The sequence below is a fragment of the Lipotes vexillifer genome, unplaced genomic scaffold (genome assembly GCF_000442215.2).
Source record: "Lipotes vexillifer unplaced genomic scaffold, Lipotes_vexillifer_v1.1 scaffold8, whole genome shotgun sequence".
NCBI classification, from domain to species: domain Eukaryota; kingdom Metazoa; phylum Chordata; class Mammalia; order Artiodactyla; family Lipotidae; genus Lipotes; species Lipotes vexillifer.
The window spans coordinates 6,765,460-6,779,530 of NW_006781519.1; the positions used below are offsets into that span (position 1 = coordinate 6,765,460).

Here is a 14,071-nt window from a genome sequence, read left to right on the forward strand (position 1 = left end):
ACATTATTGTTACCCACACCAACACCCACTCAACAGGATATTTCCAAGATGGTAGTTTAAAGGAACTTACCAGCACAATGGACTTTTTACAAATTTTTTTAGCTTGCCCTGTTGTCGTCTTATAAAACCACAAACCAGTTTAAAATTGACAATCTTTCATTGTGATGTGGACTCCTAAGCAGGAGCTGCTTTTATAATTAGAAAAATTAGAATTTTTTTTTTGAGCACTCCAGCAGTGGTGGATTGAGGAATCCCAAAGCTATTGAGGGTTGTGACCCAAAAGTTTCTGACTGACAGTTGTTTGAGAAATAAAATAGAAGGGACAGGGAAGGATAGATTTAAAGATGAAAAGATGAGAGAAGAGTTACTTGTGTTCACAGAGTTGGCAATCTTTAAATAACCAGGTCAAAATCCAGCGACCATTCCCAGCTCTAATAGGTGTCCTTTATCAGAACCCAGTCTGAGCCCTCCTGAAACTGGCTCCTTATTGAATGCTTGGTAGTTTAGTTCTTGCTTCGAGAAGTTTTACAGGTCCAGTGATCTGTGAGGGACAAAATCCTATGAATCTATCTCCTGATCAATATTATTATACTAAGCGATTGTCACTGTCTTTTCATTTGTTAAAAAGCTAAAAGAGTGAGCAAACAACCACTTGGATCCTGAGCCTTATCCCCATAACAAAATAACTGAAAAGTAAAGATTACAGAAGATGTAAAATCAGAACTACTGGTATTCACTGTTTAGGTGATAGTGACAGTAAATGACTTTTTTTTGTTTTTTGTTTTTATAACAGCACACAACACTCATTCAGCAGCTTATTTAATCAACAGTCCACCTTTCAGCATCAGCTTTGAACACTTCCATGGGTTTGGTAGAAAGCAACTTCATGACACTGAAAGAGTAGTAGGTCTCCCAGTGATGGCCTGAAAGTTCCAAGTAGATTCTCGAATCTTCATTGTTATTGAGGAAGTAATGAGATAACTGAACATGTCTGATTCCTAAAGTTCCTGCAGTGATCTGCATATTCTTTAACACTCAGCTTTTTTCCTAAATAGGTTTTTCAAGTAGTATGTGAGGAAGCTATTGCCGCACCTCCTTTTGAATGGTAGCTTCTGCTTCATTTGGATTTTCAACACCAATAGGATATGGTGCTCTTCCTAAAAGAAACTGTTCCCATTTGGGAATATATTCTTCTACTGATGCCCAGTAAAGAGTCTGGAAAAAAAAACCAACATCCAAAAGTAAAAAAGCATATCAAGCAATTGAACTTGGCTCTTCATAATAGTCTAAATGTTTATTCACTTAAGTGTGTGTGTGTGCGTACACACACACACACACACACACACTCACACACTCACACATATACGTAGAATGCACTTCCTCTACAGAATATTTTATGTTAATTTTAGAAAAAAATCTGGCTACTTACTAGTGTAAATTTTCAAATTTCTCAGTAAAACTAGAGCCTGGCAGAATTACAGGTTTTACAATTTTATTGTGATTTTACACGCCCTCTTGTGGCCAATCTTGTGATTATTACCAGTAGTATCATTTATGGCTACACAATCATTAAAAGTTTTTGTTTACTGTTCCCAATCCCATACTAAATGACTGCCCACACTAAAATTAGCACAATGAAATGATTCAACGTGAACAACTGCTTTAGAACTAACAGAAAAAGAGGTGACCTGGATGAGATCAGCACCTGAAATATAAGGGGCATGCCTAGAGGACTCAGGTGAACTGACCCCTTAATTGTAGGGGGGAAAAACATTTAAAGTTATGCATCCGCAAAATTATGCACCCACTGTATCTTTCAGAAGAGCACCTGATATGGCAAACTGTAACTTCTCCCCACATGTTCTTGGATAATAACAATAATATCAACATCATCTAGCTATTCTGAATTCAGGTAACTTGGAAGTTGAGACGCTGTGTTCCTAGGCTGACTGTAGCAGTCCGTAAGCTGTGGAAGCTTGTACTGCACTGCTGTATGGCATCTACACGCTTGCATGGTTTCTTGGCTGAGTGCCCTAAGGAGGCCAAAGAAGAGTCAGATGCCAAAAGCTCTGTGTCACAGGAGGGCATTTGATATGAGATCTTCACTGTCCAGCTCATTTTCAGAATTCAGTCAAAGAGTTAGATAGCACTGGGGAGACATAATTATTCACATTGAGCATTAAAAAGGTAGGGGGTGGGGGCAATTCCCTGCCAGTCAAGTGATTAGGACTCAGCACTGCCACTGCAGAGGGCTCGGGTTCGATCCCTGGTCGGGGGACTAAGATCCCACAAGCTGCCTGGTGCAGCCAAAAAGTAAAAACTAAAAACTAAAAAAAATAAGATGCTATGATTAAAAAGCAAGAAAAAAAGGGATGAGGGCTCTGAAAGCTGAAAATGATGAGGGGCCCCATGTATCTATGCATCTATGCATGTGGTCTGAGAAGTAGCCTGACATACTTAAAATAAAGGTCATCCTGCTGTGCGAGACTAGCTAAGAAAAATACCAACCAAGGCCTGTGGCTGGGTGTTTCTCCGCCATTCACGGCTGGATTAACCCCTATTGTGTGGGCCCTGTACGGGCCAGAGTAAGGTATTGGAAAATTCAACAAAGAAAAAGACATGCCCAAGGCACAACTTTGAACGGGAGTTCTTTCTATCCTTGATCACTGCCTTTCCTTATTACTCTAGATGACACAGAAAATGGGAGGACAAATTCTCAGCCTTTAATTTTTGAGTCTATTCACATCACTGGTTAGGCAGCAAACAAAAACTGTATCGAAAAAAGGTCATTAAAAATATAAAATCAAACTATTCTATATGTAGCAAATTCCCTTTCAGCACACATACATTCGTATACCAAATACGGTTTATTTTTGCCAACCATCTTCCCAATCTGTTCTTGAACTGAGCAAAATCAAACAGACAAAAGCCACGCTATACTGCATGATAATATGCATTTAAATAGCGTTGGTTGCATTTTTGGTGAAGAGACTGAGCTGCTACTTCTAACATCAGCCAACAGGAAAAGCATTTTGGTTAGGCTGTCATCTCAAGATTTAGTGCATATTGTCTGTTAGGATTTAACAAGAGTCGTTTCTAAGTGACTCGGTGAAAAGACACAAGGTCTTGATAAAATTTTCACTTGATGTAAAATTTTTTTAAAACCCAGATACTTACAGATTACCCACTACATACAAAGCATGGCACTGTGGACATAGAGACATCAGTGAGACACATCTCATTTATTTTACTGAATGAAGGAATCTGGGATATATACATACACAGCCACTTACAACGCACTACTAACTGAAGAGCCTCTCTTCCTTTTTTTTTTTTTTGAGGGTCTCTTCTTTCACATTTGTTCCTTAAGATTCTCACCTCGAGAGAAGCCACCTCAGGCGGTGGAACTGGATGATTCTGGGTCTGTAGAGACTTCTCTGCCGCTTCTATATCCTGTAACAGAAGCATTTTCAAAACAAAATGTATTTAAACCACACACACAAATGGCAGCTGTAATAGCAATATCTGTATCCCAGATATCCCAGATACAATATCTGTATCGCTTCGACTCTCCTCTGGATATACAGTTTGAACTGACGGACAGGCACTGACAGATCACTGCTTAATTAACCGGTTTCAAAGAGAGGATGCAGGGTTTCTTATTTTAAAATAAAAGGCAGGGATGGGGGTGGTACTTCTAAGTTCTGCCTTTTTCATTTTAAGTAGCTAGGAAATGCCAATAATTCTTGGAAAAAGAACTTCCTCTAAACTGCTCAGAGTACTAACTTAGCTTTAAAATCCTTTAAAAACAGCCAGATGGATAAAATAGTCAAATATTCCGGTACGAAAAACAACCGGATACTCGGACCCATGCTAGGCTGACCTTCAAAGAGTTCTAGTCTGCCCAGATCATGCAAATGGTATATGAATGACACACATTACATTTGTTCAATATTCCACTTTTTAATTTTATACTTAGGCAAATACTTGCCGTATTGAAAAGGTCCATGAGGTCCCTGAGTACTTTGCAACAAGAACCTTTCACTATGCTATCTAGATTTTTAGTATCAGATTGCCTAAGCTAATCTCAAAGGCAAGTTTTATTGCTAGGTAGTATTGATACATCCTTCAGCTGATGGCATTCAAGTATCGTGCGGTACTTTGTAGTTGAACTTGTAGGTGTTTGTGTTTTCTCTTACGTTTGTAGAAACACCAGTGTACTTAAGGTTGATTCATACGTCAGTAAAGATTTTATCTAGATCCTTACATAAAGTTCACACCCAGAAATGTAAGACTTTGCAAGTTGTTAACAGAAATATTCGAGCCCTGTTAAATAAATACTCCCCAAATCAGCACCTGTGTTGTCTTGTGCTTCCTTAGGTTTGTCAAGTTTCCAGGGTGTTGGTTGAAGGCCATGTGAATTTTGTCTCTCCTTTGAGCTTAGTGAGTTGAGAGAAGAGAGAAAGTTCTCTGCTCCATGTACAAGCACTGGAGTGATCTAAGAACAGGGCTGTTGGACAGAAGGAGAGCGATGGAAAAGGGCGTGGGAGTGGGGTGTGAAGAAGCCAACGCTGAACAGGAGAAAAGAGATAGCAGATGGCAGCGGCGGGAGCAAGGAATGGGTGTGAAATGGAAAAGGGAAAAACAGGAAACTCCCTAAAGGGACTCCCCAAAGTTGCACAACCAGTAATGCACCTGCTGTCTAGAGGAAGGTGATTTGAAGGGGAAAGACAACAATTTAGGGATAAAAAGCCCATCTATAAGCATGTCTCTCCCATACCAGAAGTTCACGGCCAAGACTCGGGCTTAAAGAGCTCTTGACGCCGATGAAGCAAGAGACATGGGAGACCAAGTCTTCTGATTACACTGAAATTTAAGAAGGTCCTGGAAGAACCACTTTTTACTTCTAGAAATCAAACAATAAAAATCAGAACCCCAATTTTACCATTATTCTAAGAACAGTTACAAAGTTATCTTTACTGGGAGATCTGGGTGCCACTAGCACCTATAGGCAAGATTAAACATTTTTCTTAAAGATCAGAAAATAAGGATACTGAGTATCTCGTAGAGAAGAGCAGATCTGCAACACAAAGAGCAGGAGATGAGTTTAGGAGGAGGGACGTGTGGCCTGGAAAAGCAGGCCTAAGTCAGCCTCACCTAACTGTCCCCTCTGCAGCATTTCAACAAGGGATTATCACCCCTCCAGAGAACTCCTTCCTTAGCTTACGTCATATTTCACTTTCTTAGATGTTTTGCTTACGTCTCGGACTCCTTCTCCTCAGCTGTGGCTCCTTTTTCTCTGGTTTAATCCTCAGGGTGGGCTTTCTTAAGATTTGTGACATCTGTCCCCATCTTTTTAAGTTTTCTCCCTCCAAGACTGTCGCTGATCTAGCTTTAATTATTACTGAGGAGGGATGGCTGACTTTTCTTCCTAGCCCTTACTTCTCAACCTGATAAAACTGAACTCATCTTTTTCCACTGAATGTACTGAATGTATAATAGTGGGAACTCTACCCACTCAGATACCTATGCTGTATCCTCAAACTCCAACTGGTCTTATTCCTGCCATTGAAAAATTCAAAGTTCCCTGTATTGTTCCATCAGGATGTCTCCTCAAGCCTTTCCATGTCATTCTCAATGCTGTTTCATTCAACAAATACTTAATACTTACTTGTACTCATGCCTAGGCCATATCTCACTTTAGTTCAATCCATACCTAACATGGAACTGATTAGTTTTGCTAAAAAGTACCTTAAATATGTCCTCCCCTAGATTAAAAAAAAAAAAAAAAAAATTGGTACTCACAATACAGAGGATCAAACATGCCTTCCTTAGCCTGACCCAAAATCTTGGCAGTTTGACCCCAGCCTTCTATAGCAAGTTAAATCTTAATACTTCCATATAAGAACCTTCCTTTACACTATATGCTGCCCGAAGGTAAGGGCTGTGTCTCATACAACCTTTAAGCATCTGAGAATCTAACAAAGTGCAGGGTATGTACTAGGTACTTAAATATTCATTAAATAAATACAGACTGAGATATCAAAGTTTCCTGAGTATAAACCAAAAACTTAAAAAAAAATTTTTTCGCAAAGCACCCAAGGGGGTAGGGGGAGAAAAGGAAAAAAGCGGAGAGGAAGAAAGCCTAGTTGGCCAGCTTTACCTGTACCTTGTTGCCTTGTTGTGTAGATTTGTCACTGGACCATTTAAAATTTTATATAGTTAGAGAACAAATGAAAAAGCAATCCCTACAAATTTGAAAATAAAATGAAACAAGTCTAACTGCTGTCTAGTGGTGGCATAACCACATGGAGAAGAATTACATCAAGTGGTCTTAGAACACCGTATTTTGACTGAGCATCCCTAGTGAGATACACCCTAATGACAAAAAGGATTGTAAAAAGTATGTTACTGAAAACCATTCTCAGAAATCACATGGGTGGTGACAGTGCTGTCTGTATCACAGGATAAAGTACATCAGTAGTTACACTGGTATTGGAAAATTCTTTGGGAACAGATTTTTGGTTTGAGGAAAAGAAGTCAGAGGTACAAGATCCATGATTTTTTAAGTTAAAAGTCTTACAAACTGGGATTCTGGAATTTCTGATATGAGCTTCTGATATTTATATATATATGTATATATATATATATATATATGTATATATATACATATATATACATATATATATATATATATAATTTTTTTTTTTGCGGTACACGGGCCTCTCACTGTTGTGGCCTCTCCTATCGCGGAGCACAGGCTCCGGACGCTCAGCCTCAGCGGCCGTGGCTCACGGGCCCAGCCGCTCCACGGCATGTGGGATCTTCCCGGACTGGGGCACGAACCCGTGTCCCCTGCATCAGCAGGCGCACTCTCAACCACTGCACCACCAGGGAAGCCCGCTCCTGATGTATTTTATCTTAAAAAAAAAAAAGTTGCAATAAACCCCACTAGTGCCCAGAAAGAGGGCTCTGAACATATTTCCTACCAAAAGGATCCAGGGCTCCTTGGAACAATGGCCAACTCCAGGTCTAAGCAGCAAATGCACATGATGAGCCTGGAAGACTGCATCAGACCAGAAAGAAAGGAAACTGTCAGACTGTTAAGATGCCATCAGAAGCACTCAGGAGCTAATTTGACGAGACTCTCACTTGGTAAAAATGGGACAAGTTGAGAATAAGTAGGAATAAAAATGGAAATGGATTGAAAAATTTCAAATCCCAGACAGCTCAAAAAGAAACAAAAAAGCAGCCAAAACCAACAGCACCTAATTGGTCACTTTTGGAAGATACTAGAGAACCAACCTATTTTGAAAACTAAATAGAGAGAATCAAGCATTCATCATGCTTTTTCCTCTCTGAAATATACCTCAGTGTAACCAAATAATTGATGAGGGGAAGTTTCTCAATATAAATAATCAACAGTTGAATAAGAAGGAATAAAATAATTGAATATTGCTTTTTGCAACCCCTAATGAATATACTTAGGCAATGATCATCAACGACTAACATTCCAAAAAGAGAGAGAGAGCCTGGCATTACGGAAGTGTTCTTCCCCAAAACATCGAACTTCAATCTGATCAGGCCTCTGTAATCTGCACTGTTAGTGGAGTATTCCTTAGCCTTATGTGGCTGCTGAGCCCTCGAAATATACAAGTCTGACTTAAGATGTGCTGTAGGCACACAATACACACTGAATTTTGAAGGTCTAGTAAGAAAAAAGAATATAAAATATTTACTAACCTTTAATAGCAGTTACATTTGAAATATTTTGTTTGAAATTTTAATAATATTTAATCTGTTTAGGTTGACGTTATTAAAAATGGTTCCTAGGAAATTTAAAATTACATATGTGGCTTGAATTATATTTCTGTTGCACAGCACCACTTAGATCTGTCAATTATAGGGATGAGGGGGAAGAGAGGAACGTGTTAAATGGGTACCTCAGTGATAGAATTAGCAATATCTAGAAACTCGACAGGACAAATGACCCAGTTCCTTTAACAAATATATGAAAAGGGGGGCAAAAAAGGGCAGGGAATACTTTTAGAAATTTAGGAGATGTATCAATTACAAATTGGATTTTATTTGGAACCTGATTGGATATTTGAGGATTTATTGTTAATTTCTTAGGTTGCTACTGATATTTTGATTTTGCTTAAAATAGTGCTGATCTTTTAGTGATAAATATTGAAATATACAAAGAGACATACTGAGGGACTTCCCTGGTGGTGCAGTGGTTAAGAATCCACCTGCCAGTGCAGGGGACACGGGTTTGAGCCCTGGTGCGGGAAGATCCCACATGCCGCAGAGCATCTAAGCCCATGCGCCACAACTACTGAGCCTGTCTTCTAGAGCCCGTGAGCCACAACTACTGAGCCCGCATGATGCAACTACTGAAGCCCACGAGCCTAGAGCCCGTGCTGCTCAACAAGAGAAGCCACCGCAATGAAGAGCAGCCCCGGCTCGCCGCAACTAGAGAAAGCCTGAGCGCAGCCACGAAGACCCAATGCAGCCAAAAAAAAAAAAAAAAAAAAAAAAAAAAAAAAAAAAATACACTGAAATAGTTACAGATGAAACAATGCAGTGTCTGAGGATTAGCTTCAAAATGATCTTAAGGGGTGACACTGAAATGTTACAGATGAAACAATGCAGTGTCTGAGGATTAGCTTCAAAATGATCTTAAGGGGTGGGGGTGAGGATTATAGACAAAACAAGGCTAGCTGTGTTCCGATAATGATTGAATCTGGGTGATAAGTGCACGGAAATACATTCTTCTATTCCTTCTTTTACACAGGTGTGAAATTTTTATAGCAATTAAAAAACAAACTTCCAGTGTGCGTGATGGTATAAGTGTCACTCTCTGGCATGAATCTTTAATCTGCTGTGGGATGCTCCCATTCTTCCTCACGCCAGAGTGTTCGTCCATCCTCCCCACAAGAGGATGTTTGTTACCACAAAGTCGCCTTTTTGGGTTAAACTAAATTTTGTGGAGGGAAAGGTGGGAGAGATGGCAGTTTATATCATGAAAGTATCTGTAGAAATAAAATCCTCTGTCTTTTAAATCCATTATGTTTTTGCTAAATTTCATTGTATTAATACTAATTGAAAAAATCACTGAGCCTGTTTTTAGAGGCCGCTATCTTCTATATTTACTGACTAAATCTTCACTGTGAGTTTTCTTTACTGCTTAGATTCATATTCATTCTTTTACTAATATGTTTGATGGAATTAGTCTCTTTCTTATTGCTCCCCTTTTAAAATCATGCTTTGATATTTTTGCTAATTTATTTTTTCAAGTGCAATTAGAGAAATTTTTGTTGGGATTTTATTAAATCTAAAAATAACTTTGTGACAACTGAGTTAGAAGAATAATAGTCTCCCCAGGTAGGATTAAGGCGTATGTCTCCATTTAAATTTTCTCTTAAAGCTCCCACTGAAGTGTAATAATTATCTTAATACCATTCATGCAGATCCCTTGTTAAAAGCATTCCCAATTATATATTTGATAATTTTATTGCTAATATGAACGTGGTGTCTATTTTCCAGCTGTATATATACAGGATTGCTGTTGTTTTTTATGTTTACATTTTATCCATTAATTTTACTCAACTCATACCAGTTTTGAAACAACTTTGGCTTCTCTAAGTACAAAACTGTATCATTGAAAGATGCTAGTGTTATATCTTTCTTTCTGAAAGTTAAAGCTCATGCCCTTTTAGTGTTTATGATATTGTTCAGAACATGTGAGTAAGGTCAAATAATGGACGGTGATACAGTCATCCCTATTTTGTTACTATCTTACAGGAATGCTGCCAGGTTTTAATGGTACCATTTTCAAGTGCACTCTGTACTTAAGTACCCATCCTGCTATAACTCAACCTGTTCTTGACCAAGGGGTGTTAGGAGTAGTTACCTTATGGTTTCCTCATCTCTAAATTAAGGGATTAGCCCAGATCATTGGTTTTCACAGTTCCTTAGAGCCACAGCAGTGCAGGCAAGGAAGGGCTGAATGGATAGGGCTTTGGGCCAACGCAGGTCCACTTTCATCTATTTTATATCTTTGGGAAAAGTTTTTATGCTTAAAAAAAAAAACCTTTAGACAAGAATCTAAGCTATATGCTTTTTAAAGTATCGCCCAACTCAAATTGTGTCATCAAGTCCTATTTATTTTACTTTGACGATAACTTCTATGAGAGAGCCACTAAACTTATACCCAAAGTTAAAGAAAATGATATGCGGAAAAGAAGGGCAAAGAAATTGCATATCCAATTATTCAAAGTATTTTTAAAAGAAAAACGGGGAAAAACTGCGTCTCTAACAGCAAGCACTGTATCTGGGATGTAAGAGGTAGTTGAAAAATGTTTCTAAAAAGATTGAAAGGAAATCCACAAAAATATACTAATTTCTAAATGGGCAGATGATATAGAAGGTATGCTTTTTCATCTTTGCTCTTGGAAGTTTTTTTACAGTGAGAATATATTACTTTGATAATTAAGGGAAAAAACACCATACCAAACTGGTTTCTAATGACTATGAAACTAGGTTCATTATCTTCCTTCTAGATATGACAAGGAGCTACCTTCCTTAAATTCAATCTCTCCACTGTTGAAATCACTTTGCATCTAAATAGCAAATGACTCTTTCTTAAAGACCCATTCATATGTTTGTTATATAAGTCTCTCTCTCTCTCTCTCTCTCTCTCTCTCTCTCTCTCTTTTTCTTTCTTTCTATTTTTTTTTTTGGCTCACTTTCAATACTATATTATCTCTACATACCAAGTCTCACCTTCTTCATCTGGTCTCAGAACACATATTCAGCCTTGTTTCCTGTGACTTTCCAAGCTAGTTAACTTAGGATCCCATGAACATTATTATTAGTAAGGCCATTCGTTCTTCTTCTGGTCTTGAATCTTCCTTAAAAATTCAATGGCATGCCTTCCCATCTGCCTACTGAAATGCAGCTCCAGCTTAGCTTCCTCTCTGAGACCTCATAGCATATTCTAGCTTTCAAAGAGTTTTTACACTTACTCCTAAAGTGCTGAGTATTCCACATAATTTAATTAGTGTTTGATCATACGAGGTCTCTATTTTGTGTGTGACAACCGTATGTCATCAACTGAGCCTGTAGGCTACTTGATCTAAAGAACTCTAACTTATACTTACTTTATTATCCTCACTTTCTGCCCAGAACTAGCTCAACAGTAAGGACCCTCTGGGCATTCATCAAATACTTTCTCATTAAAAGGAAGACACTTAATATTACCTGCATTTGCTGTAATAAGTAGCAAACAAGGCTTCAAGACTTCCAATTTAGATTTTCTGACTTTTCAGTGCAAATTCTAGATTATCCTATATATTTCCACTTAAAAATAAATATTGCAAACACCATTGGGCAAGTAAGACATATGGCAATATAGAATGCTTTGGTAGCACTATGGCTGTGACTTAAATTACTGTGGATCAAACTGCCAGAAGCTGAGAAGATAACTGAATTTTCCTCTTCCTTTATCCTCTAGTGAGGACAGAAGAGAACTACATCATGCCTATCGATGAAAATATTTAACAATAAAAAACTGAAAACACTGCTTTATAACTTAAATAATATAGCCTTACTACCAAATGTTTTAGTCATAGGATCTCTTGGAAGCTTGAATGGAAGCAAACTTTAGGGTTTTAATTATGGATGAAGCCATACAATTCTGGAAGCAAAGTATAGCAAGCAGCCAAAAATGTTACACATATGATTTTACTCCAAATGGGCACACTGGCCAAATGGTGAGGCCTTGCGCAATCACATACTTTGACCACCTCCTCCATCACCATCAAAAGAGATCGGGGAAATCTGTTATCTTAGATATGAATTCTGTGTGTTGACTGCGGCCCCAGTAGGGCAAAATCAAATTGTTTTAAATACATGATAGGTGCTTTATCGTGTTTCAGGATCTCCCTACGAATAAAAGAAGATGGAAGATAGAAGCTATGTCTTGCATTTGTGCTTGCACAAAGGTGACCTTAAAATTCTTCCTGTGGTGACTGATTTTTCCTTAGCCTAAGCAAACTTCAAGTTTTTTCATTTTAAAAAATGGGAATCCGTGCTTCTGGTCCAATCAACATGGGTTTAAAAAATAGACAGTACCTCATTAATTCTTTCTGTAACTCAAAACGAAGAAATTACAAAAATCAAAGTTATGAAGTTGACCTAAAAGGTTTCTGCAAAGTGGGGAAAATATATTTAATTCAGAGAATCTTACCTTTAAAAGACTAAGGTTCCTTTGTAAAGCAGTCTCAGCTCTTTGCATCTGAGGGGTCTTTTCCTTGTTTTGATCTCCGAGTTTATTCTCCATTTGTTGAAGTAACATTAATCTTTGTGATACTCTAGAGAAAATGAAGATTATGTAAAGTTTAAAGAAACATTTTATTGCCTGACCAATACACTGATAAATAACTCATTTTTAATTGCACCTCCCTTCAAGTTCAACCTGTTTTGAAAGCCATTTACTATGTCAATTAATAAGACAGTGAAAAACTTAGGTAGTTCAGTACGTCTTAAGTCTTGGTAAAATTATTTTTATTTTCATATGTATGCTATAAGTACATGTTTCTGTTTCTGTAACCTCTCTGGTCTTTTGAAATTATCGTAGAGTGTTGAAAAATATTTAGTGAAAATGCAAACTGTAATACGTATCCCTTTGTACACATACTTATATATACCTCCCCACACATACGTTGATATAACTTGCTATACGAAACCTTCTGCTTAACACTTCAGTACCCCTGAATCTTATGTTACACATTTAGAATTGTGCTAAACTTCCATATGTTTGAAGAAGCAATAAAAATATTTTTTTCCTCTTTTTCCAAGAGAAAGATGATGGTTCCATATATGAGTGAGAGGCTGTGTTTACACATGCATACTCACAACAAGGTAAAACAGTAATTGAAGAAAGATGTAGAAAGGTGTAAGTAAATTATCAAACTACTTTGTTATATATATAGTGGACCTTAAAAGTTTCTCCCTGGTTATATGCTCAGTTTTACAAGATTTTGGTCTTATTAAATGATCAGATGAGAAAAAAATACACAAATGGTACACCTAACAGTGTAACCATTTCCCAAATAGTTGAGATTTTCAAGAAACACTGTGTTGCATAGGGCTGTTCTTGAGGGTAGAACTAAAACCCCAGGTCTCTGAACAGTAATTTTTGTAAGAAAAATACCTTAGGAGGCCACAGTAGAGAGCCTGGTAATTAAAGGAAAACATAAGAGCCCACAATACAGAGGTTAGAGAAGGGTTAATACTAAATATAAGTGCAGGACTGGCCATATAATTTGCAGGGCCCAGTGCAAAATGAAAATTTTTCTCCTTGGCAAAAAATTATTTGGGGTCCCTTGTTAAAAAAAAAAAAAAATTACTGGGGATTTCAAGATAGTGAAGTTAGAGCATCAAGTGCAGGGCCTGTGACTACACAGTCACATACCCGTGAGAGCCAGCCCTTGGTAAGAAGTTTAGAGAAGTTCATTAAATACCGATGTGGAGTATAGAAAGCTTAGAGGGAGAATGAATTTATCTAGATATGAGTAACAAGAATTAAGAAGACAGAAAACACAATTAGACCTTTTAACCTTTATTATTCTAGAGGGATAATGACATGCCTTAACACCAACATCTCTCAAGTGTCAGAAAATTAAAATGACACACTTACAGATTTTTAAGTCTTCCTATGCACACAGTTTCAATAATAAAGCCAGGAGAGTTTGTACATTGAGATTAGCCTTTTAAAAAAAACTTACATGTCTTCATGTCTTTTAGAAAGGCGAATTTCTTGAGCAAACAGGGACGTCATCTTTAATCAAAGCTGCCTTTATAAGCTTTTCTGCTAAATAATAACATTTAAAGTTACTTCTACCACGTGTCCTCAGCTTTGCAACATTTGATCATTCAGCACCTCAATCCACTGGTTCTCTCAGAAGGGAAAAATACACCTTGAGCTATAATAATGTATAAAATGAAAGGAATGCACTTAAAAACACTTCTACTCATGATACATAGTTTTCCATATGCCAGATGC

General features: G+C 37.7%; 1 protein-coding gene across 1 annotated transcript; it reads right to left on the reverse strand.

Moving 5' to 3' along the window:
* Positions 1 to 1,080: 1,080 nt before the first annotated feature.
* On the reverse strand, positions 1,081 to 13,846 carry CEP15 (centrosomal protein 15). The gene is made up of 4 exons (XM_007454771.1): positions 13,794 to 13,846; positions 12,254 to 12,377; positions 3,379 to 3,453; positions 1,081 to 1,215 (listed from the first exon to the last, which is right to left on the reverse strand). Exons 1-4 carry the CDS (start codon positions 13,844 to 13,846, stop codon positions 1,081 to 1,083), a joined length of 387 nt encoding a protein of 128 aa, XP_007454833.1.
* Between the last annotated feature and the right edge of the window lie 225 nt (positions 13,847 to 14,071).

What these genes read in the sequence shown, in the direction of transcription:
- CEP15 (XM_007454771.1), bottom strand. Translation starts at nt 13,846, where the DNA reads ATGACGTCCCTGTTTGCTCAAGAAATTCGCCTTTCTAAAAGACATGAA. An exon ending in TCTAAAAGACATGAAGACAT is followed by an intron (nt 12,378 to 13,793) that starts GTAAGTTTTTTT and finishes CATTTTCTCTAG; the next exon opens with AGTATCACAAAGATTAATGT. An exon ending in GGAACCTTAGTCTTTTAAAG is followed by an intron (nt 3,454 to 12,253) that starts GTAAGATTCTCT and finishes CTTCTGTTACAG; the next exon opens with GATATAGAAGCGGCAGAGAA.